Below are 25,885 nucleotides of genomic sequence, written 5' to 3'. Positions count from 1 at the left end.
TCACACATCACAACAACGTTTAATTCACCTCTTCCTTAATTTATTCTAATCATCAATTTCATTCACCATGTGCTACTATTCCACTCAAATTCTGTGTTAGTTAAATAGTTGTTTTCGTCATGGAAGGCCAAGGAAGCAATCACGTAGGGGAACAAAGATCGCACCATCAAATTGCTCAAAATTGCTCACCAATTCAACGTTGCTACAAAAGTGTAAGTGCAAGTGCATCGATTCTGAGTCCTCCGTCGTTTTCTTTATCAGCAAAAAATAAATGAATTAAAAAGGACACTTCAAGGATATCTCAACCCTTATACAAGAAGTTCTCCGTCGTTGTCGCTCATGCTAGGCCACCGATGGTAGCTCTTCATGAACAAGATGCATTCTCAGAAGGCCTCGCCATCCACAACCATCAATGATTACAAGGACTCTAGCCACCAACACGAATTATGCATCTAAAAATACATTATCGATTACACAATTCAAAATGTATTTTCAATAAGGAAAAAATGATTATTTCACCAATCCTATCAGGCTGCAGGTTGAAATCATGGGTGTAGGAAGAAATGATCCTTCAATCAAAGAACAAGTTTTAAGAAGACAATTCTTCATATTGTTAACACGTAAAAGTCCAGTTTTCACAAAATAATATGTATTTAAGATTAATGGAGAAGACACACAGAACATGAAGAAATTTTTGATTTAGGAGATAATTGCTTAGTAATTATCAGGGATAATTTAACTGAAGAGAGCCCTTAGAAGTTTACAATTAATGATTCTGAAGAAAAGAAAGTTGAATCTTTTTAAATGTACTTGCATGATGGAACCTTTGTAGTTGATAATTTATTAAATTCAATGTAAAATTATGTCCATAATCTTGACAGAAAATGAGGTGTACATTCATTACATTACATTAAATGGAAAATATTCATTCATATGTGTAAAGATCTTTGTTGTTCAGAAAATATTACATTACACACAAACTAATGTCTAAAAGAAGCTAGAACAACACCTACTTTCAAGTATTTTCAGGCTGTGGAAAGAATATTTGAGGTTCATCACTCTCAACATCTTTGTTGTTTCCTGATCATGCTGCTAATGTTTGCTGATCATAAAGAGTGAAATATTCTCAGTATGTATGGGAGAAGAAAGCTATAGAAATCATATTTTAAGAAAGAAAGGTATAATATTGAAAGAGAGAATCATATAATGTAAGTATGAAATAAGAAGAAGGAAGAAAGAGAGTGGTGAGGAAACAAGTTTACCCAACAAGTGAATGGATGAAACCATGACCACTCCCAACAATAGAGTACACCCGTGGTGGAATTGATGCCATAACTTTCAGAATTTTCTACTTCCCTATTTTCTATGTTCCTTAAATATAAACATGGTTACTCAACTTTAATATCGATAATAGAAATTGTTGCATGTAAAACATAACATTAAAAAGAAGATTAGTTGATGCGTGACGAAAATGATCAACATAAAATATTTGCATAAATAAGATTGTAATAGAAATGATTCAAAGATAATGTGGAGAAGTGGCACCTGATGAAGATGTAGGCATATGAGAATTGGTGTGTTAGAAATTTTCAATTTGTGCTTCGTCTTATATGTTTACTTGCTCTCTATCAACCCATATACTTTTAATGTGAGCAATTTTTTCCTAGTCTTCGCCTTCTTCTTTCTTGCACCGCTGTTTGAGCAGTGGACAATCTCTAATCCTAAGATGTGAAATGGAGTCGGGCAGACCCTCCCCTGGTAAGCATTGGAATATTGGACAATTATGAATGTCCAATCTCTCAAGAGAAGAGAGGTGACAAAGACTCATGTAGTCCAGTTTCTTAAGATTTGGACAATCTTTTATGCTTAGCTGATTAAGAGAGAGTGGGAGCAAACCTTCCCCTGGGAAATACTCTACATCCTTTTTTTCAATAGACAAGGATTTTAGGGAAGGGTTGGTTCCCCAAACCCCCTTCTTTAGTGAGGTAACAAGTTTTGAGCAATTGATTAGACACATATCTTTTAGATTTGATGGCAAACATCCGTCACACAACTCAACATCTGGACAATCCTTTATATACAAATCAATAAGAGATGGAAGGAGGTCAGACATGAATTTAGGCATTGATTTTAATTTCTTCAATTCCTCAATCCAAAATTTCTCCAGCTGAGGTGCCAATAATTCTTCATTGGAAAATGATTCAAATTCATAGCATTTTTTAATTGTCAGAAACTTCAAATCACCATGAGGTTGTGCCTGTGATATCATCTTTAGGTTACGACATTCGATTAATCCAAGGTGGCAGAGTTTTGGAAATAAGTCTAGAGGGAAGTTCGTGAGAGACTCACAACATTTTATGATATCCAAATGTACAAGGAAATGGTAGCAATGATTTATGGGAATATTCATGTCAGGACAAGAATCAATAAACAAGTATTTAAGAGGAGTGTCGTATAGGAGGTTCCCCATCAGATAAAATGAAGATGTCTCCATCTTCACACCTTCAATTTCTACTGTCCTGGGATTCCAAGCCCGGAGTTGTTTGCAGTCATAAATAGTTAGATTATTTAATGAGGAAGGTGCTTTGGTAAGTGCCCTTTCAGTTTGGGACATCCCGACACAACAAGACTTTGAAGACTTGGAAAAGAACCTGTCATGCATTGCCATTCTTCCCATTCCTTTGTATCAGTAAACCTTAGTTTTTCCAAGGATGCAAATGCAGAAGAGCTATTCCCATAAAAATCAGCATCTATCCTAACTATCTTTTGAAGGCCTTGAATTTGCAACTGCTTGAGAAATGCCAAAAGTCCAAGGGAAGGTAACCATTGGCAATATTGACAGTTATTCAAGGTTAAGGACACCATATTCAGTAGAAATTTATCAGATAACCAATAAGGAAATTGTGTGCCAGAATAGTTAAGGATTGACAACTGCTCCAAATGTATGGAAGGTTGCAGATACTCTAGTACTTCTCTTTCTTTTATTGAATCCTCATTGTTCAGCTTAAAATCCCATCTTAAATATAGTCCCACAAGATATGTTTTATTCTTCAAATTCGCTGCCAATGCATCACCGGGATCCACAATATTTTCAAGACTTGTAATTGATAGCTTTCCGTGAAGATCAAGTTGTCCTAGTTGTTGAATACTGAACAAACTACTACTTTTGCCAACCTCAAACCCACCCATCCATACCTGAAGATTCCTCAACTTTCCTAAAAGCACTGAAACCTTTCTTAAATGAGTTCCATCAAGTTCAAGGCGGCACAAACTGGTGAGTTCATGCAAAGGGGATGGTAGCTCCCGCAAATTGAAACAATTGTTCAGCTTCAAGACTTGCAAGTTATAGAGTGAACATATTGAGTCGGGAATTCTCTCTATGTTTGTGGTTGAAATTTTTAATGAACGGAGATGTATGAGATCGGCTATAGTGTCTGACACCTCTATTATTATTCTACAACTCAAAGATAAGAGTCGTAAGAATTTAAAGTTGGAGATCAACTTTTGTATTGACATGTGAGAGTCAAAAAAAGTTATAAATGTTCGTAGCATTTTAGCATCACATAAACTCCTATACTCATCACATTCAACTGACTTTACAGTTGAAAAGTGACAGATTGTATTTGGTACTCTTTCTCCTTCCGCGTTATCAACTCCCAACCTGAAACACATTTCACCAGAAACATACTTTGCTAAATCATTGACAAGGTCGTGCATGACAAAATATGTTTTGTTGTACCTGATTGATTGTTGAAAGAATGACCTTGATAATAGATCATTGAAGTATTGTTCACCTACTTCTTCTGGAGACTTATTCTGTTGAGAGTATTGTAGAAAATTTTCAGCCATCCATGATAGAATCAAGCACTCCTTGTCAAACATATGGTCTTTGGGTAATAACGCACAATAAGCGAAACATGTCTTGAGATGAGAAGGCATATGGTAATAGCTTAGCAACAAAGCAGGGATGATTTTACTGTCTTCTATTGGTAAGTCCCATATGTTGCTTCTCAGTACACCTTCCCACTCTGAAACAGACGACTTTGACTGTAAAAGACCTCCTACCGTCTCAAGGGCCAAGGGCAGTCCTTGGCACTTTTCAACTATCTGCATGCCAATCTCCTTCAACTCAGAATTAGACTTAGAGTTATGACCTTGAAAAGCATGTTTAGCAAAAACTTGCCAGCTGTGAACTTTTTGTAATTGCTTTAGTTGGTGAATCTTGTTTGATCCCATGGTAGAAACAACTTTGTTAATGCGTGTTGTGATAAGAATTTTACTTCCCTTAGCACCATATTTAAGAGGAGTTTGCAATGATTTCCAATGGTCACGGTGTTCGTTCCAGATATCATCCAGAACGAGGAGAAACTTCCTTCCTATATATCAACTTTTTTTTCAATCGTCCCTGAACCATTTCTAGGTTTCTGCTATCATCAGTTGAATTATGGATTGACTCAAGAATTGCTCTAGTTATCTTGAAAACATTGAATTCATCATAAACGCAGACCCAGGCTTTGATAGCAAATGTAGCCTCTATCATTGGGTTGTTGTATACATGTTGAGAAAGTGTTGTCTTACCCATTCCACCCATACCCACAATAGCAAGTATTGACAGTTGGCTACAGTTTTCATTTTCTGATGTAAGCCAATTAAGGATCATTTCTTTGTCCTCATCTCTGCCATAAATAACCTCTTCAGCCACCAACGATGACGATTCATTTATTTTCTCTGACACTTTATTACCAAATTCGGATTCCACACCACCAGCAATTTTCAGACCTAGATCATCCTTTTGGTTTAAAAGAGATTCAAGGTCATCTAGGAGTTCTTTCAGCTTGGATTCAAGAATGCGTACCTTGTTAGAACTGCTTTGGTATTGAAGTTGTGACTCAGTTTTGGAGAATTCATAGTCTATTTCATCCAGCAGATCCTCTGTGTCCAGCAACACGTCTCTTTTTTTATTTTATTAGCAAAGAATGAAATTAAATTAAGAGGGATACAAAAGGGGTATCCCAACCCTTTTACATAAACCAAATCACATTAAGAATCACCAAGAATAAAGAGATGAACAAACACCCCAGAAGCAATAGATAGATAATGTTTGCTGCATAAGCTAGACATCCTATTCCAGCTAGCACCGTGCTCGTATTGGAATGTTATAAGCACTGCAAACTGCAGCTACAAAACCATCAAAATACACCAAAATATTGGTTATCTCCACCACCTCATTGACATTCCTTCTACCCAGCTTGCAGTGACACAATTGTAGCACTTGTCACCGAATTAATCACTTCAATGCAGCAACTTCCATTCGCTCCTTTTTGGACTTTGGCTTCCCCCTGTTTGCTCCAGCAACACGTCTCTAACCTCATCAAGCCACGCTTTAACATATGTATCTCTAAACTGCTTTAGTTCTGCATCATCAACCACAGCATTGATGGACACCAACTTCCTCCTCAAATTTTTCAGCAGCTTCTCATCCAGATTTCTCCCACGAAAGTAGTCCAGAACTTGATGAGAATCCAGCTTGTCAAATAGGAGCTGGAGAACAGCACCAAAAAGAGCACCACCAAGAGTTTCAAGGACTGGCATGGTTGTTAAGGGTTGTGAAAATTGGAAGTGCAGTTTAGTGAAGTGAATGAAGGAGTGAGAAAATTTGGCAGTGCAGCTTAGTGAAGTGAATTAGTGAGTCTTTTGTTGAAGAGGGCTTTACTTCAATAAAGGAGTGATGGGTAGGAAGCAGTAGCTGTTAATTATTCCCAACAGCACTAAATTTAGTGAATTAGTTTATTTGGGTGTCTTACTTTATGAATAAAGACACCCAACCCACTTATTACATCTTAGATTAATATTTCAAGAGGATAGAATTTTAAGCACTAATATCTTTCCTCCTTTCTTTATTGTACATAATGGAGGTTAACCTTATGTAGTCTATTATCGAGATTTGTTCATGGTGTCACAACAACAACAATCGTGCACTTGCTGTTTTTTATCATCAATTACTGATTTTGAAAGAAATCAAATTACAGGCGTGATATAAACTCCATAATTTTCTATTTGTTGAATTCCTGATAAGACCAGTGTTCATGATCTTGTTAAAGTTTAGTGATAAATTCTTTATAGTAAAGAAAATGACATATTCATTCATGTGTTTGCACACATATACCAATGTCTAAACAAGCAGAATAATCATCTCTCAGGCTAAAAGGTAAGCTATCTCTGCATCTGATAAACTAGTTGCATTCAAGGACTTTCAAAGGCTTTGGTAGGAAGTTGATCATCCCTAAATAAGATTCCAGGTTCTGCTCTTCATTGCAACAAACATGAAGACAAACTTAAATCAAATGTACTTAGACAAGATTCATCTAGATTGTGGAGCACAATAACAGAAAGTTTTCACAGCCACATCAAGTGCAAATTCCCCCTGCTTTGCCTTACCAACTTGACAGTACACTCAGACTTGGACCCCTGTAGAGATGTTGAATTCAATTACGAACGGAAAGGTTAGTACTAATAAACAACCACAACCTAAAATGTAAAGAGCAAACATGTTTTTACCAAACCAATGACAACAGCAACCAAATATGTAGACATGATTGGTGATTCTTGATACGAACATGTTATTATTTAAAGTATTTAGCTTGCACCGTTGCAACAAATAACATTTTAGCCTCGTGAGTGATAACAGAAGCTTCCTTCAGAAGGGAAGATAAGGAGAAGGGTAAACAAACCTTGCAGGCAGGTTCACCCCAACAAGGAGAGCTCCTCCTCTCATCAGCTGCTTCAAACTGTGTAATCCGACAAAATTGATAGCCAAGAAAGCTAATAAGAGAGAATCATGATCAAAATGCAGCCTCAACCAGAGTTCAGGTAATATCAAGCAAAACCAACCAAAATAACACTTACCTTCTGTAGAACCCTTTCATTCTATCATTCAAGTGTCCTTCAAACCGATTTCCACGGGTATTTTCTCTGGGAAATGCACTACCAAAATCTCATCATTTTCAAACAACTCAACTCACGAAGACTTAATAACCTGCACAGACAACATCCATTGGTTCTACATCAGCAACAACACTCCCCACAGAGGGACACAGCATATACGAGGCTGTCAGAAATGGATGAAGAAGCTGAATAGTAATGAATCTCGAATGTTCTAGAGAAATAAAATATTGATAACAAGGTGTAAAGAGAAGATATAACAGAGAGAACCGTGGAGGAATCTCCGATGGTGAATGAAACGGCGTCTGAGAACATGAAGAAAATTTGGGTTTTAGGAGATAATTGCTTAGTAATTTTCAGGATCATATAACTGAAGAGGGCCCTTCCAGAATTTTTGTCCCAATACAGTGTTTTGGAATTCAAGAAACATTTCAAAACAGAAGCTATCCATTGTGATATTAACAGAAAAACAGATGTGTGGAATGCTATCAAAAAAACACTAAACATGAATAGTTGAGAAGAGAACCAACCCACAACATAGGAAGATGTGAAATGATAAATACTAAGTTCACATTGCTTACAATTATCTTATTCAGAAGATTGAATCCAAATGACTCCAAAATAAGGGCGTATGGCGAAAAGCTATAAAAATCATATTTCATTTGGGAGAAGAAAGGTATAATATTGGAAAAGAAAATCACATAATGTAAGTATGAAATAAGAACAAGCTTACCCAACAAGTGAATGAATGAAACTATGACCACTCCGAAAGATAGATCCGTCGTGGAATTGATGCCAGAACTTTCAGACTTTTCTCCCTTCTTCATTTTCTATGTTCCCTAAATATAAGCATCGTTATTCAACTTCAAAAGTGAATATTGATAATAGAAATTGTTGCACGTCAAACAGAACATTAAAAAGACGATTAATTGATGAGTTATGAAAATGATCAACTGCATATTAAAATGTTTGCACTGAATAAGATTGTATTGAAATGCTTAAGAGAAAGTGTGGAGAATTGGAACCTGATGAAAATGTTGGCATGTGAGAATTGGTCCCTTAGGAATTTTCAATTTGTGTTTTGTTTAATCGTAAATAATCAACCCATATAGTTTTAATGTGAGCAATCTTTTCCCAGTCTTCACCACCTTTCTTGCACCGCTGTTTGAGCAATGGACAGACTTTAATATCTAGTTTTGAAATGGATTCGGGTAGACCCTCCTCTGGCAAGCATTGGAGTACAGGACAATCATCAAGAATCATTGTCTGAAGAGAGGAGAGGTGACAGAGACCCCTGTAGTCTAGTTTCTTTAGATTTGGACAATCATTTACCTTTAGAGTAGTAAGAGAGGGTGGGAGCAAACCTTCAACGGGAAAACACTCCACATCCTCTTTTTTAATAAACAAATATTCTAAGGAAGGGTTGTTTCCCCAAGCCCCCTTTAGTGAGGCAACAAGTTTGGAGCAATTCAAGAGACACATTTCTTTTAGATTTGATGGAAAACATCCCTCAGACAACTCCATTCTTGGACAATCCTTTATATACAGACGATTCAGAGATGGAAGGAGGACAGACATGCGTTTAGGCATTGATTTCAATTTCTCCATTCCTTTAATAGAAACTCTCTTTAGCTGAGGTGCAAATAATCCTTCGTTGGGAAATGATTCAAATTCAGAGCATTCTGTAATTTGCAGACTACTCAAATGACAATGAGGGTGCTCCTGTGATATCATCTTTAGGTTATGGCATCCGTATAAAGAAAGGTAGCAAAGTTTTGGAAATAAGTCTAGAGGGAAGTTCGTGAGAGACTCACAACATTCATCGATAAACAATTTTACAAGGAAATCGTAGCAATGGTTTATGGGAATATTCATGTCCGGACAACACGTAATACTCAACTATTCAAGAGGGGTATGACATAGGAGGTTCCCTATCATATCAAATGAAGATGTCTCCATCTTCACACCTTCAATTTCTACAGCCACGAGTGTTAAAGCCCCAAGTTTTTTGCAGTCATAAATACTTAGATCCTTTAAATGAGCAAGTTTCTCTGGCAAGTGCCCTTTCAGTTTGGGACATTGCGACAATTGAAGACATTGAAGACTTGGAAAAGCACCCGTCATGCATTGCCATTCTTCCAATTCCTTCATCTTAATAAATTTCAATGTTTCCAAAGATGCAAAAGCAGAAGAGCTATTCCCGTAAAAATCAGCATCTATCCTCACTATCTCATCAAGGCCGTACATTGTCAAGTGCTTCAGATTTGTCAAAAGTCCAAGGGAAGGCAACCATTGGCAATATTTACAATCATACAAACTTAAGGACACCACATTCAATATAAATTTATCAGATAACCAACCTGGAAATTGTGTGCCATAATAGCCCGTGATTGACAACTTCTCCAAATGTCTGGAAGGTTGCAGATTCTCTAGTACGTCTCTTTCTTTTATTGAATCCTCATTGTTCCGCTTCAAATCCCATTCTAAATATAAGCTCAGAAGATGTGTTTTATTCTTCAAATTCGCTGCCAATGCATCATAGAGATTCACAATATTTTCAAGATTTGTAATTGACAACCCTCCGTGAACATCAAGTTCTCCTAGTTGGTGAATACTCAACTCACTACTACTTTTTCCAACCTCAAACCTATCCATCCATACTTGAAGATTCTTCAACTTTCCTAAAAGCATTGGAACCTTTGTTAAAGTAGTTCCCATAAGTTCAAGGTGACACAACTTGGTGAGCTCATGCAAAGCGGAGGGCAGCTCCTTCAAAAACATACATTTGTTCAACTTCAACACTTGCAAGTTATAGAGTGAATAGGTTGAGTCTGGAAGTCTCTTTATGCCAGTACTTGAAAGGTCTAATGAACGAAGATGTATAAGATTGCCTATACTCTCAGGCACCTCTTTTATGTTATAACACAAATGCAAGGATAGGACCCGTAAGAACTTAAAGTTAGATATCAAGTCTTGTATTGACATCTCACAATCCTTATATGTTGCAATCCCATAGTCAAAAGTTATAAATGTTCGTAGCCTTTTAGCATCACATAAACTCGTATACGCATCACATTCAATTGTATTCTTTACAGTTGAAAAGTGACGAGTTATGTTTGATACGCATCTTGGACTGTCAATACCCAACCTGTAAGAGATTTCACCAGAAACATATTTTGCTAAATCATTCAGAAGGTCATGCATCACAAAATATGTTTGCTCATACCTAATTGACTGTTGAAAGAATGACCTTGATTTTAAGTCATTGAAGTACTGTTCACCTATTTCTTTTGAAGACGCACTTTGGTGAGAATATTGTAGGAAATTTTGAGCCATCCATGAGAGAATTAAGCTCTCCTTCTCAAACTTATGGCCTTTGGGGAATAGCGCACAATAAGCAAAACATCTCTTGAGATGGGAAGGAAGATGGTAATAGCTCAACAACAAAGCAGGGAGGATTTTACTATTTTCTATTGGTAAGTCCCATATGTTGCTTCTCATAACACCTTTCCATTCTGCAACAGATGACTTTGACAGTAAAAGACCTCCTACTGTTTCAAGGGCCAGGGGAAGTCCTTTGCACTTTTCAACTATCTTAATGCCAATCTCCTTCAACTCAGAACTCAACTTAGAGCTATCATCTTGCACTGCATGTTTAGCAAAAACTTGCCAGCTGTGATCTTCTTGTAGTTGCTTTAGTTCGTGTAAATTGTTTGACTCCAAGGAAGAAGCAACTTTGTTACTACGTGTTGTCACAAGAATTTTACTACCCTTAGCCCCATATTTAAGAGGAGTTTGCAATGATTTCCATTGGTTTCGATCTTCATTCCAAACATCATCCAGAACCAGAAGAAACTTCATTCCGTTCAATTTTTCTTTCAATCGTCCCTGAATCATTTCTAGATTTCTGCTATCATCAGTTGACTTATGGATTGCCTCAAGAATTGCTCTAGTTAACTTGAAAACATCAAATTCATCAGAAACGCAGACCCAGGCTTTGATAGCAAATTTAGCCTCTATCATTGGGTCGTTGTATACATGTTGAGCAAGTGTGGTCTTACCCATCCCACCCATACCCACAATAGAAAGTATTGATAGCTGGTTATGATTGCTATTGTCTGATTTCAGCCAATTAAAGATCATTTCTTTGTCCTCATCTCTGCCATAAATAACCTCTTCAGCCACCAACGATGAGGATTCATTTCTTTTATCTGACACTTTGTTACCCGAACCAGATCCAACACCACTAGAAATTTTGAAATCTTGAACAAGCTTTTGGTTTAAGAGAGATTCTAGATCATCTAGGACTTCTATGATCTCGGATTCAAAACTGCGTACCTTGCTAGCACTGCCCTGGAATTCAGCTTTCAGCTCACTTTTGGAGAATTCATAGTCTATTTGCTCCAACAGATCCTCCGCATCATACAAGGCATCTCTAACCTCATCAAGCCATTGTTTGACCAATGAATTAGTGAACTGCTTTTGTTCAGCATCATCAATGACAGCATTGATGTCCATCAGCTTCCTCTTCAACTTTTTCAGCAGCCTCCCATCGAGCTTTCTCACACGAAAGTGGTGGAGAACTTGATGAGAATGGAGCTTGTCAAATAGGACCTGGAGAACAGCACCAAAAAGAGCACCACCAAGTGTTTCAAGGACTGGCATGGTTGGAAAGGAAGTGGCCAAATGCAAGAGAAGAAAGGGTTGTGAAAACTGGAAGTGCAGCTTCAGTGAAGTGAGTGAAGGAGTGAGTATTTTGCTGGAGATTAGTTTAAAGGAGAAAAGAAGTAGGTGTTGACTATTCCTGACAGCACCATGTGGGTTTTATAATATTTTCTATCAACTTCAGTGAATTAGTCTATTTGGGTGGCTTTATTTTATGAATAAAGACACTCAAGCAATTTCGTTCCATTTGCTATTTTCTTTTTTCTTTTAGCGTAAGAATGGTTTGGAGTGTAACAACAACTACATTGTTAATGATCATCTTTTCAGTAATTTTACTTAATTCATTAATTCCAGAGCTTTATTTTAATTTCTTGTATATTTCGCTGATAAGGAAAGATGAACCAAAAGATCTGGTAAGAACTGATTTCTTAAAGATTGCTTTACTTCAACATTTCATGGCCAACTAATATCTGTTCAAACTATATTCATATGATATATACATTATATGCTTTCTTAATTTTCGTCTTGAACTCTTTATTTCACAATTAATACTCAATTTCAATTCATTTTTGTTGCTTTTAACTGATATTAAATTGGGATAACTACAAATCCAAATACATGGTCCTTGAGGATTTCATATTTTTATCTCACAACAACAATTGCTTTTTTTTATCATCAATTACTGATTTTCAAAGAAATCCAAATTACCGGCATGATATAAATGTGTTTGCACACACAATGTCTAAAACAAGCAGAATAATCATCTCATGGCCTAAAAGGTAGTTAGCTATATCTCATAAACCACTTGCATTCAAGGACTTTCAATGGCTTTGAAACAAACATGAAGGCAAAGTTAAATCAAATGTACTTAGACAAGATTCATCTACATGGTGGAGCACAATGATATTAAACATTTGTGATATGATCAAAGAGAGAAGACAGAAAAATTGATAGTTTATGAAAGAAAGTGGTTGCAGTCACAAGTAAAAGCAAATCATTCCTCAGTCTTGGCCTTGTGTTTTCTGGAAACTCTCTTTGAGCAGCTGGCAGTTGCCCAAAATCCGGAGAGTTGAAATGGATTTGGGAAGACCCTCTTCAGGTAAGCATGGAATGTTGGGGCAATCAAAAAGAGTTAATTTCTTAAGAGAGGTGAGATTGCAGAGACCCTTGTAATCCAGTGTTCTAAGATATGGGCAATCACGGATTATTAGACAAGTAAGAGAGGTTGGCAAAAAACCTTCACTGGGAAAAGACTGCACATCCACTTTTTGAACAGACAGGGTTTGCAGAGAGGTGTTTGCTCCCAGTGGCCCTTTCAGTGAGTCAACAAGTCTGGAGCAATTTGAGATATTCATATTCTGCAGATTTGATGGCAAACCTCCATCAGAGAGAAACTCCATTTGTCGACAATCATGTATCAACAGACTAGTCAGAGATGGAAGGAGAATATCCATGTGTCCAGGCAATGATTTCAATTTGTACAATCTTTTAAGAGAAAAGCTCTCTAACCATGGTGCAGATAATCCTTCACCAGGAAATGATTGGAACTGAGGGCATCCAATAATTTGCAGATCCTTGAGATGATTATGAGTGCGCCCCTGTGAAATACTCTGTAAATTATCACTATAAGTGAGGCAAAGCCGAAGGAGTTTTGGAAAAAGGTCTAGAGAAATGCTGATAAGAGAGTCACAACCTCCATTGATGTCCAATGTTTCCAGAAAATCATAACAGCTGACAGGAACATTTGTCTTTGATTCGCATAAGAAATCAAGAGACAATTCCATGGTCTTGTCTCCAATAATGGCTAGCCTTCTCAAAGCAGATGGATGATAATCAAACTGCAGCTTTCCACAGTCTTGTAGGTCTAATTCACAAATTTCTGTGGCCCCAGGAGCAGAATCTACAAGTTCTCTGCACTCACGTATAAGTAGATTCCTCAGATGAAGAAGTTTCTTTGGTAGGTTCCCTTTCAGCTTGGGACAGTGTCTTAAGGAAAGATGTTGAAGACGTGGAAAAGCACCTGTCACAGATTGACATTCCCAGTTTTCCCATCTATACATAAACGAGAACTTCAATGTTTCCAAGGATGAAAATGAAGAAGATCTACTCCCAAAAAAATCAGCATTAATGCTCACAATCTCACCAAGTCCACTAATAGTAAGGTCCTTGAGATATGGAAAAAGTCCAAGAGAAGGCAAACATGTGCAATAGCTACAATTTTCTAGGCTTAAGGACACTACAGAGGACAATGAAGTATTGGCTAACCAACTTGGAAATTGTTTACCAACATAGTTCCAAATAGACAATTTCTCCAAATGTTTGGAAGGTTGCAAATTCTCAAGAACTTCTCTTTCTTTTATTACATCGGCAAGGTCCCAGCTATGATTCCATTTTAAGGTTAGCTCAACAAGGTTTATTTTGCTTTTCAAATCTGCTGCAACTGCATCCAGGGGATTCAAAATTTTCTGCAGATCCTCAATTGTTAGCCCTCCACGCAGACTGAGGTCTCCTAACTGTTTAATGTTGAACTCACTACTTTCACCAATTCTGAAAAAACTCATCAACACTTGAAGATTCTTCAACTGTCCTAAATGCAGTGGCATCTTTCTCACAGTAGTTTTCATGAATTCAAGGCGACGCAAATTGGTGAGTTTATGCAGATTAGAAGGCAGCTCCTTCAAATTGAAACAGGAATTCAGCTTCAGTATTTGCAAGTTATAGAGTGAGCATGTTGAATCAGGGAGTTTTTCTATAAGGGTGCTTGAAAGGTCAAGCGAACGGAGATGCTTAAGATCACCTACCAAACCAGGCACCTCTTTAAGGCCACGACAGCAAGACAAAGATAAGACGCGTAAGAACTCAAACTTTGATAGCAATTCATCCATCTGCATCTTGCAATCCCAATAATGATCAATGTTCATTCTCCTACTTGTTGGCATAAATGTACGTAGCCTTTTAGCATTATACAAACTCCTAAACCCATCTGAATATTGATCTTCATTAGTTACCAATGCTAAGTGGCGGATTTTTACTGTTGTCTTTTCTTCATCAACTCCAAGCCTGAAACACATGTCCCCACAAATATATTTTGCCAAATCGTTGAGAAGGTCGTGCATGACAAAACATGTTTTGTTGTCTTTAATTGATTTTTGAAAGAAAGACCTAGAGAATAGATCATCAAAATACAGTTCACCAACTACTTCTGGACTCTTGCTTTGCTGAGAGCATTGCAGAAAATTTTCAGCCATCCATAACAAAATTAAACTCTCCTTGTCAAACTCCTGATCTTTGGGGAATAAGGCACAATAAGCAAAACACCTCTTGAGATGCGAAGGAAGATGGTAATAGCTCAACAACAGAGCAGGGATGATTTTACTATCTTCTTTGGGTAAGTCCCATATTTTGCTTACCAATACACTCTGCCACTCTGAAACAGATGACTTTGTGTGTAATAGACATCCAATTGTTTCCAAAGCCAGAGGCAATCCTTTGCACTTTTCGACTATCTTCTTACCAATTTTCTCCACTTCAGCATTCAATTGATGATTGTTATCTTGAAATGCATGTTTAGCAAAAACTTGCCAACTATGATCTTCTTCCAACTGCTTTAATTCATGTACTTTATGTGACTGCATAGTAGTAGCAACTTTGTTACTGCGTGTGGTCACAAGAATTTTACTTCCCTTAGCCCCATATTTAAGAGGAGTTTGCAATGATTTCCATTGGTCTCGATCTTCATTCCAGACATCATCCAGAACTAGGAGAAACTTCCTTCCTGTGAGTTTCTCCTTCAATCTTCCCTGAACCATTTCTAGGTTTCTGCTATCATCATTTGAATTATTGATTGCCTCAAGAATTTCTCTGGTTACCTTGAAAGCATTGTATTCATCCGAAACACAGACCCAGGCTTTGAGCTCAAATTTAGCCTCCTCAATCCTTGGATTGTTATAAACATGTTGGGCAAGTGTAGTCTTACCCATCCCACCCATAGCTACAATAGAAAGCACTGCTAGCTGGTTATGTTTGTCAGTGTCAGAACTCAGCCAATTAAGAATCATTTCCTTTTCCTCCTCTCTGCCATAAATAACACTTTCAACCACCAAAGATGTTGATGGCTGCTTCTGTGCTACTTTACTAACTAATTCTGACCCAACATCAGCACAACTAACATATTTCAAACCAAGATCACCCTTTTGGCTAGAAAGAAAATCTAGTTGCTCAAGGACTTGTTCCATCCTTGATTCAATTTTCTTGTCAAAGAAACTTTTGGGAGAAGCCTTGAAGAAATTCCATACCTTTTTACTGCTGGTGTGAGATTCAGCTTTCAACTTGCGTTTGTAAAACTCATAGTCTATTTCATCCAGCAGATCCTCTGCATCAAAGACAGCATCTTTGACTTCATCAAGCCATGCTTTCACATATGAATTAATGAACTGCTTTTGTTCTGCATCATCTATCACATTATTGATGGACAACAGCTTCACCTTCAACTTGTACAGCAGCTTCTCATTGAGCTTCCTTCCACGAAAGTAGTCCAAAACTTGACGAGAATCAAGCCTGTCAAACAGCAGCTGAAGAACAGCACCAAAAAGAGCACCACCAAGTGTTTCTATCACTGGCATGGTTGGAAAGGAATTGACCGAATCAAAGAGAAGAAAGGATTGTACAGCAGAGACATCTTCACCACATGTTGTGATATATAAATGTACTTTTGTTATACTCAAGTGAATAAAAGATAATTTTAAAATGGTAAGAATAGATCAAATTTCAATAAATCAATGTAATAAGTTAACCTCATCAAAGTCGTTCTTCACCTACTTTAAAATAAAATAACTACTCAAATTTCCTGCTTCAAGACTTTTGTTATACCAATAATGAAAAATTCTCCCTCCACCCAATCTATAATTGAAAATAACAAAAATATTTTTATGAAATGATGAAAAAAATCTTCAATAAAAGGAGGGTGTAGATGAAAAAATACTTACACATTTAATCAAAATATTCATAATTGTAGAACTCATATGAGTAAAAATGTTTACCACATTAATTTTTTTACCCTGGGTAACCAGAATCTAAAAAATACTTTATAATTTAGAGGAAGAAAAATAATATGATTTATTTAAATATGTATTTAATACATTTAAATTTTTAAAGAAATGCAACACACATTAAAATTTATAATCATTAAAGTTTTGAACTAGTAAAAAATTAAATGAAATAATGAAACATATTATTTAAAAGAAATAAATAAAATATTATAAAATAATTAAATATTCAACACATGTCACTAAAACAAGACATTGGGTTATGGTGCAAGGAAAATTATAACAAATTTTTAACATATTCTTGAAGTACTTCCTAAAAAAAGAACTCCCATAATTGAATACAAGAAATTATCTAAATTTATTAAGGAAATGTTTCTACAAACCTTTTTTATATAACTTAGAGGAAAAAAGAAATGAATTTTTTCATAACTTTATAAGCTAATTTGCAAACAACAATATATTTTTTTATTTTTAACTGTATATTTTAGTTTATAGAAAAATTAATTTCCCTTTTTCTTAAATTTTTATTTTATGAAAGTATTTATAAAGAAAGATAAAAAAATATACATTAAACTTGGTTGGTAAGAATAATAAAAAAATTAAAATCACTTTCAGAAAAATATAAAAGTCAAAGTAAAATTAATGAAAAGGAGAGTGTAGCGGTGAAGAGTGAAGAAAGAGTGATGGAGGGTGGGAACGGAAACCGTAGCTCCTCTTTCTCCCTCTCACGTCGTGGTCGTGGTCGTGGTCGTGGTCGAGGTCACAGATTTCCTTCAAATCAATCCAAAGTTTCAAGCTTTGGCGAAAGGGGCACTTCTTCTTCCAGTAGTGGCAGCACTGCTTCCAGCTCTGTTTTCAGTAAGAGGCAAGAAGAGGATGCACAACCATCTTCCAATATTGTTGGAACATGTCCTTACATGTGCCCAGGTGAACATATTATTATTATAATGATGTATCTGATGTATGAAAGTGAAATGAATTTCATGGTAGCATAGTTGCAATGTTTGATTTTTCATATGATGACGTGTCCTTTTAGAGGGGTTGGTGAAGAATGGGAGAGTGGGGTTGTTACCTACGGGGATTGAGTCTAATAGAAGAGGTTAGTCACCCATGATTTGATGAATCGAGGTTCCAATCTTGATGAAAGAGATGTTAAATCTGATGGTGTCTCAAATAAGAATGTATGTGTTGAAGAATATATGTGGGAAACAAAAAGAGAGTGAATGAGTGGAATTGTTGTTAGTGTAATAATATTATTTTACAGTTAGCGTTAATTGAATTACATGGTCAATGAAGGAAATATCATTAAATGGTTTCCTTTGGGGGCTTAACCCCTTCTGATGTACATTGAGGTTACAAGGTCATATGGAGTTATAATGTTTTAGCTAGTGAAGTTTAAGGGTGCAGAGAGAAAGAAAATGATGCAGATTGCAAAGGAACCGCTCTCGAGTGCAGATGGGAAGAAGCTTTTTTTTTCTCTTCTTTTCTCTATTTTCACCCTGGGTTCCTAATAATATGTATATAAGAATGAAATGTTTCATTAATCTTGGCTTGGAAGGGAAAATTGAAGATCATTTTGGTGCTGCTTGAGATTGAAAGATGCTGCTCAAGGTTAAAGGAAAATTGTCAGAACACAACCATGTGGTCAGGAATGCTTTATGATATTGACTGTTAACTGTGTATCACAGAGATGAGAATTCTGCAATGAATAGGTAGACATACAAGAGTAGATGAGATTAAGAATTTATGTATTAATGGGAAAGTAAGAGTAGCATCTAGTCCTCTGTTGAGGAAAAAATTGCAGAATTGCAGCTTAGATGGTTTGGATATGAGAAGAAGATCATTACAAGCATTGCTAAGAAGAGTTAATTAGATGGAGGATAACCCCATTTTATGAAGTAGAGAAAAGCCAAGGAAAACTGTAGGATAAATCATTAAATTTTTAATGGCCTTTCCAATGACTTGGGTTTTGAGTGGTGCAATTTCTCTGTTGATGTATGTGGTTAACTGCACTTGTATGGGAAAAGACTTCTGTTGTCTATTTTAGCTTTGTTGATTGACAGTTGCATAAAATTTTATATATAGAACATATTTAGACACCTTCTGTTTTTGTCATTTCATTATTTATAATACATGCATCCGAAACTTCTATGTTCAAAATTTTTCACTTTATCCTCAGAAAGAGAGAGGATCCAGCGTGAAAAACTGCGAGATTTGGCAGGTTTTGAGAGGCTAAATGGAAATCCTAGAAAATCATCCCCTGCTCTTGCTGTCAAGAAGGTATGGCCAAACGGCTCTAGCATATATTACCTTATGAAATGTGATATTAGAGTAGCGTTTTACTCTCAGATTCTGTCTAGTTTAAGAAGGATGTGTCCTCAAGCACCTTGGTGAGTTTACTTTTAATCTACTTTTGACAATTAGAAGTGCATTGAAGGGTAATGTTGTGAATAAATTTATTATACCAATATTAACATTTCTACCTGAATTTGATGCCTCCCATAAGAAATTGTGTCAAGTTTTAACTCAGTTATCATAATTTTAAGAAGTTCACAAGTTGTATGCTGAAACTGCAGTATATTTGTTGTATAAACTTATATAATCTATTATATAGCACTAAATTTATGTCTAGTGTTTCACTGTTCTTTGTCTCTATTTTTAACTTATAGTTTAGCACCTGATAAATGCTAGCAAGCTGCATTGTCATATTGGACCTGTTTGGAGAAACTTGTACATAAGGACTTCTAGGAGGGGAAAATAAGAAGAAAAATTAAATTGGCTTCTCTATAAGCTAAAATTAGCTTCTGAACAAATTAAAAATGAGAATTTAGAGAAGCTATATTACAGCTTTTACAAATTAGTTTATGCATAAGGTAGTTTTAGCTTATGGAGAAACTAATATCATTCCTCCTTATTTTTCTCTCTTAGAAGTCCTAATGGAGAAATTTGTCCAAACAGACTCTTGTATTATAATGTAAAATTCATATAGTATGTTATTTATTTGCTGTCCCTTTACTTCTTTAACATCATATATTCTGTATTCAGCATTGATCGATGGTTTTATGGCATATAAGTGGCTTTTATGAAAGGATCACCTCTGTTGTTAAATAACTTTTGGTTTCAGAATTTTTTCTTCTTCAGTTTTGCAGAACTATATCCAGCAAAGATATTCAATCATCAGATTTACGGCCTATTGCTGTTTTGGAAGATACTTTAAATTACCTTTTGAGTTTGCTGGAATCTAAAGAGCACTCATTTGAAGAAGTTCATGACTTTGTCTTTGATAGGACAAGGTCCATACGACAAGATATTACTATGCAAAATATTGTAAACAACAAAGCAATTTACATGTATGAGGGAATGGTACAGTTTTCTGTCTGAATTTTTTTCTTTGATTTTTGTACTTTATTCTATTATCCTTCAACTGCATCAGGGTGGAGATGATTTAAGTTGCATTTTTTATACTTGTTTTGCAACTTCAGATTTAGTTAAACTTTGAAATTCCATTTATTTCATGTGCACAAATTACTGTTGACACATTAGATGATTATCTATAAGAAATTGATCTTCTATGTATGTGCTTAAACCCAAATATCAGTCCTAGACTCTAAATTTGACGACAGGTTGCATCTGCTGCTCCTTATGAACCTGACTGGGTTAGTTGATCAATTCAAATTGACAAAAAAAGAGTCTGAACAAATAAGGGTGATTGAACCTTGAAAAGACATTGAATTCCAAAATGGTTCCACATTAAGTCAATGTCATTTTTTCTTTTGTCCATAGTGCTCCACCGAAAAGATACAAGGGGGCACCGACAGTCGTGCAGCACTGTGAAAGGAAACAGCACCGAAAATCACTGTGGGGGAGAGTGTGCAAATATAAAGAGGCAGAGGATAGCGATCAACTCCAGGCCTTTAAACTAAAAAAAGGATTGGAATATGGTGCCCGACTGTGCATTGAATAGGCTTGCTTTGAAAAAAAAAACTATTGGTGTTTAATCTTTAACGCATGTGGAATTATAGAAGTGAAAGGCAATTTTTCTTTCCAATCTTTTATTTTTTTTGCAAAAAACACTGTAAAACTTGTGATTTTAAAAGAATCATGCTACTCACAGCCCTACCGATTTTGGTATGACACCTGAATATGTCCAATGCACATGATTCCACTTAGAGTTGTGATTCAGACGCAAATGGATTGATTCTAAGTTCTATTTCGTTGATCTTGCCATTGTTATTAGTTGCAAAGGGAATTGTATTGAATTGTTCTATTCATGCAACTCTGATAACCATGCCTTGGTGAAAGCATGACCATGAGCAAGCCTTAGAGTTGTTATAGTCATAATGGTGTGATACTCACAAAAAAGGACTTGAACATCCAAGTTAGGACTGTTATAAAGATGGGCTACTGTTTGGTTCTGCATTTCATTTCTTGGAGGCTATTGTTTCCTCCTGTACACAGTCAAGCTGGATCATGTGATCATAGTGTATTGTATGTTTTTTGAATCATGGATTTACAAGCTATGAAATTGAAATAATGAACTGAACAATATATTTAATCACGCAGGTAAAATTCCATGTTGTATCACATTACAATCTGTGGCGTTCTATGTCTGATCCAAACACTGCATCAATGCATCATCTCAACTTGGAACAGCTCACAAAGACATTGACATCTTTGTTCAATCTGTATGAAGCAAATCGAAATTCAAATCATGTGCATGCAAATGAAGCTGAATACCATTCATTATATGTGCTGCTTCATCTTGGTTCTTACAGCCAACCGATGGTTAATCTTTACATCATTGGTGTGATTAATTATGTTTCTCCTTTCATGTTAATTCTAGTATTGTTGCAACTTACGAAATGTAACTATTTCTAATCCACAGGGGGAGCCACTATCTTTGTGGTTTAGACGTGTATCAACTCCAGTATTGAAGTCAAAAGAAGTGTGCTTTGCTCGGAGGATCTTACGGTAACATTTATTGTAGTGTTTTATAATGAACCAATCATTCCAAAAGCTGCTTAAGTTAGATGAAGACAGATGAATGATTTTATATTATATTTTTGACATGCCTCGTCACACTTCAACCCTTTCGGCTTAAAAAATAGACAATGCACAGGACCAACTAGCATTTGCTGAAATTCAACTTATTGAAAGAATGGAAGTAGCAAGGACCAATTCTTGATTGCGTAGTCATAGAGGCTCTGAAGCTATATCATGAACAAGCTGCCCAAAAGCTTAAACTCTTAACTAAAAGCACATGAATGGTTCTATATTACAATCTTAATATTTTTAACATTCTTTATTTTAATAATTAAACAGTTTTTTTGTTGGTTTTCTCTTAGGTCAATTGTCATATTAAATAATAACTGAATGTATCTCAATTATTGATATTATCTTTTCTCATGACAGATCATCCCAACTTGGAAATTATAAGGATTTCTTTTGTACAGCAGCAGCTCAAGCATCATATCTGCAGTTCTGCATTATGATGCCTTATATCAATGAAGTAATTACTATAACTAGAGAATTCATTATTCTCGTAACACTTTAGAACTTATTTATTTGGACATCCTTTGTGTCTAAGTTGATGCATGCCTGCTTTTGTTGTGCTTGTTACTTTCTTCATATGTATCTTAGCACGAATAATCTTTTGTTATTGTAATAATCAATTTTAAGAATAACATCAATAGGCTATGACTAAGTTATTAAAGATCTACAGAATAAGTGAAATGCAGGGGAAAGACATGGATATAGGGATTATCAATTTTCACTGTTTGACGAAAAAATTACTCCTCTGGTTCTTCTTATATCCCTTATTCCAAATAAGCAGGATAAATATGCCTACAGCTTAACTCTTGCCAAAGTTAACATCTTAGACAAATCTCAGCATCTCAACAATTCCAAACCACATGCAAAATTGCATCAGCTATTAGTCATTGTCTGTAGGAATATTCTTGTGCATATTGAGGGTCTTGATAACAGAAAGTATGCTTCAGAAAACAAATACCTTCACCTTTCACCACTTTCTCAGAAATTTATAACTTCTATTTTTTATTTATAATTTATCTTACACTGTGAACTGGGCTGTGGGCTACATAGATCTATTGATGACATTGAGCATTATAAGAAACGAAAACTTACTATATCCTTCATGTAACTTGATTCTACATATATTGATAAATGTTTTGCTTGTTTTTATGATAAAAGGTTCGTGCGCTGGCTTTATCTTATATAAATTTTGGTGGCTACAAACTTCATCCATATCCTCTGTTGGACCTCTCAAAACACCTGATGATAAAGGTATGAATTAATTAATAATCATATTTAAAGTTATGTCCCACACCAAGTAAACAAATATAGGTTCTATGTCTCCCTTCTTGTGGTTAACCTTATGGGATGAGCTTTATTATTGGCTCAAGGCACCTGTCAGTTCAATACTAAAATTAACTAGTTTAGTTCAGTTTTTTAGAACTATTTTGTAGTTTGGTTTGTAACATTAGTTTTGTTATGTCAGTGTCTGTTGATTTGTACACTCATTTTGGCTTACACTTTAATTTGAACTTTGTTTGACAGGAATCAGATTTAGAATCCTTTTGCCATTCTTGTGGTCTTGAAATTTGTACAGATGAATCTGGAAATAAGTTACTTCCTACAAAGCAAACTACATTCAGTCAACCCAAAGGGAAGTTCCAAAGCTATAGTTTCTTGGGCTTGCAAGAATATGAAAATCAGTTTTAGAGCTTGTTGATTTAACATGTTGGAAGATTGCAACAACCATGATCCTGAATGGCCGCACCCATTTTCATCACTTTCTCATGGTATTATTGTGATCTGCTTGGTGATGCAGTGTGTACTGTCATCATTCACAAGTGTCTCTTTGTGCTGCTGCTTAACATGGGACAAATTGTGTTATACATAACAGTTTTTGCACCTTTGTGCCTGTATTGTGTGTATTGATAGTACATGATAAATGTAAAACTCTTTAAGCTATTTGTAAACGAGTGTAACATTATTATGGTAAAGTTTACTGATACTGATGATGATATAAAACCAAATCTCGTAGAGTAAGTTTTGGGAGCAAAACTTACTTTTCCCTTACAAATCATATCAGAAAAAATTACACATTGATAGAATAGTAGTAGCTGCATTGCATATTCAATCTTTTCTTAAATGCAATTTATTGATAATTAAAAGCTATTAAACTATTTAATAAAAAAAATGAAGAACAGAAAAAGAAGTTAACTTCACTGCAGAAATTAGATTTCATCGTGTATTTCTGGTGAAATACAACATAGAAAGTAGAATTTTTTGTTTGTAATAACTGTATAATGTTGTGGTATATTTTTTTAAATTAGTAAAAGGAAAAAAGAGTCAATACAATTGTTTAGACGAAAAATAGATATAACTTTTGTTAATAGTAGAGAAGATTATCTCACATAAATAATAATTTCGAGACATAGATTTTAATAACTACAAATTTAATTGTAAATAACTCAGAAGAACTTTTTTTATAATGATTTTAGTGATTGAGGGATAGTTTTTAAAATTGGTGAAATGAAAAATAAAAAAAAAAGGCCTTGTGGCAAAATTAGACATTCTCCTTAAGTACACACCAATATATTAATATATTAATATATTAATATATATATATATATATATTTATTGGTAGTTAATTAGATCTTAATTTAAAAACTATTTATTAATAATAAATTAATTTTAGATATTAATAATTTTTTTAATTTTTAAAATAATATATAATCAATATAACAACTAATTATTTTTTTTTCAAAAATTTATTTTTATTTAATAATTTTGTTGTAGTGATATTATATATATATATATAATATATATATATATATAATAAATCTTATCTTGTTTATTCAGCAAATTATATCACATATTTATATAATAATTGATACGTAAATCTAAATCTTGTTATTAATTATTAAGTAAATATATTCTTTATAGAAACATACTTGAATAAAAAATCATAACTTCAGAAATCTTATATCATTTTTAATTGCAAGAAAAAGGGCTGCATAAATAAACTCTCTTTTTTTGTAAAAAAAATTATACATAATTCATCAAAAACATATTTTTACTTGAACATAATTTTTACTATAACCTATAATTTTTATTATTTAATGTACACAAAATTATAGAATAAAATTAAATTTCTGTTATTCTCCTATTATATTTTTATCGCATTTTATCTTCACCACTAAACTTACCTTATCTTACTTACTTCAAATCCTATTTCTTAAACCTTTACTTTTTCTATTTCTTAATCACATCATTTCCATAAACTTTAATCTTATTCACTTCCCAATCACCTTTCTCGTGAAACTCTCACTTTCTGTTCACACACACTAATTTTTATTGCACTTTTTGTTCATAGTTTATTCCAGTGTTGTTTTCTTCAACAGACAAGAGAATTTACATTGTGTTTTGTGTTTGACATATTCAATACAAATGAACATCCCATAAAAAAGAGACCAAATTCATCACTTTTCTCACTTTTGCTAAAATCTGATGAATGTTCTTTCTACACATATCTTCATTTTTCTTTTGGTAATAATCCTTTGTTTAAAAGGGTAACAAGAGGGAAAGGGTGGATCACCCAATATGCACAAATTTTGTCTAGACTCTCACAAATTATAGTTTTTATCCCCCTTATTATGCACACATTGAAGAAATTCTAATCATTTTGCAATGTGATGAACGAAATGAATCTTTATCTAAAATGTGGCATTGTTCATTTAATCTTGTCCTCATTTTCCTATTTTTATCGTTATAGTCGACAAAAATCAACCCTTATCTGATTAATGGAATATGATTTATTAAATATTTGGTCTTCTTCACTCTTCTCAAGCTATAATCAAGACAAAAAGAAACTACACTTTGTAATAAACAAAGTGTGGCAAACACCAATATGAAGAATTGAGATAGAGTGTTTGATTATTAATTGAGCCGGTTTACATTAGAAAAACTAAAAACATATTATATATGATTAATTTGATGAAGTGAACACAATTTCCTTTTTTTTAGTATATGAAATACCAAATAAAATTTAAGATATCATGATTAAAAATTCAAAACATTATGGTAGAACAACTAAGATTCAACATAAAGTTTTAACTAAAACACAAATTCATAAATAAAGTAGAAATCAACACAACTCCCTAAATAAGTTCATCAAAGGACAAATATATGAAAATATTTAACAAAAA

At 34.7% G+C, this 25,885-nt stretch overlaps 3 protein-coding genes and 1 pseudogene across 5 annotated transcripts; 1 reads left to right on the top strand and 3 right to left on the bottom strand.

Moving 5' to 3' along the window:
* Positions 1-1,217: 1,217 nt before the first annotated feature.
* LOC150023363 (putative disease resistance protein At3g14460) lies at positions 1,218-4,606 on the bottom strand. Its single transcript, XM_090297012.1, is given in 3 exon segments — positions 1,218-2,577; positions 2,580-4,383; positions 4,385-4,606. Coding segments are annotated over 3 exon segments (2,925 nt in total). The 5' UTR covers positions 4,592-4,606; the 3' UTR covers positions 1,218-1,663.
* A 1,464-nt stretch (positions 4,607-6,070) lies between these two features.
* LOC150023362 (putative disease resistance RPP13-like protein 1) lies at positions 6,071-11,689 on the bottom strand (annotated as a pseudogene). The gene is made up of 5 exons (XR_016517179.1): positions 7,968-11,689; positions 7,676-7,781; positions 6,907-7,036; positions 6,732-6,822; positions 6,071-6,468 (listed from the first exon to the last, which is right to left on the bottom strand). The product of XR_016517179.1 is annotated as a putative disease resistance RPP13-like protein 1 (transcript).
* Positions 11,690-12,396: 707 nt separating this feature from the next.
* LOC137829405 (putative disease resistance RPP13-like protein 1) lies at positions 12,397-16,321 on the bottom strand. The gene has a single exon (XM_068636209.2). It carries the CDS (start codon positions 16,227-16,229, stop codon positions 12,609-12,611), a length of 3,621 nt encoding a protein of 1,206 aa, XP_068492310.2. The 5' UTR covers positions 16,230-16,321; the 3' UTR covers positions 12,397-12,608.
* A 958-nt stretch (positions 16,322-17,279) lies between these two features.
* Positions 17,280-23,719, top strand: SAC3C (SAC3/GANP/Nin1/mts3/eIF-3 p25 family). Of its 2 annotated transcripts, none has more exons than XR_016517178.1 (8): positions 17,280-17,579; positions 18,832-18,932; positions 19,794-20,015; positions 21,216-21,456; positions 21,538-21,623; positions 22,065-22,161; positions 22,863-22,955; positions 23,229-23,719. XR_016517178.1 is itself a non-coding variant. In XM_068631457.2 (8 exons), exons 1-8 carry the CDS (start codon positions 17,336-17,338, stop codon positions 23,391-23,393), a joined length of 1,230 nt encoding a protein of 409 aa, XP_068487558.1. In that variant the 5' UTR covers positions 17,280-17,335; the 3' UTR covers positions 23,394-23,719. The 2 variants fall into 2 exon arrangements, 1 of the variants encoding a protein (XP_068487558.1); XM_068631457.2 differs by having other exon boundaries at positions 21,216-21,437.
* Positions 23,720-25,885: the final 2,166 nt, after the last annotated feature.

The sequence above is a fragment of the Phaseolus vulgaris genome, chromosome 11, assembly GCF_051622355.1.
Source record: "Phaseolus vulgaris cultivar YP4 chromosome 11, ASM5162235v1, whole genome shotgun sequence".
Classification (NCBI taxonomy): Eukaryota; Viridiplantae; Streptophyta; class Magnoliopsida; order Fabales; family Fabaceae; genus Phaseolus; species Phaseolus vulgaris.
The sequence above is the reverse complement of the archived record's forward strand: the minus strand, read 5'-3'. Positions and strand labels throughout refer to the sequence as shown.

What these genes read in the sequence shown, in the direction of transcription:
- LOC137829405 (XM_068636209.2), bottom strand. Translation starts at nt 16,229, where the DNA reads ATGCCAGTGATAGAAACACTTGGTGGTGCTCTTTTTGGTGCTGTTCTT.
- SAC3C (XM_068631457.2), top strand. Translation starts at nt 17,336, where the DNA reads ATGGAGGGTGGGAACGGAAACCGTAGCTCCTCTTTCTCCCTCTCACGT. An exon ending in TTTACATGTATGAGGGAATG is followed by an intron (nt 20,016 to 21,215) that starts GTACAGTTTTCT and finishes TTAATCACGCAG; the next exon opens with GTAAAATTCCATGTTGTATC. An exon ending in CAAAACACCTGATGATAAAG is followed by an intron (nt 22,956 to 23,228) that starts GTATGAATTAAT and finishes TTTGTTTGACAG; the next exon opens with GAATCAGATTTAGAATCCTT.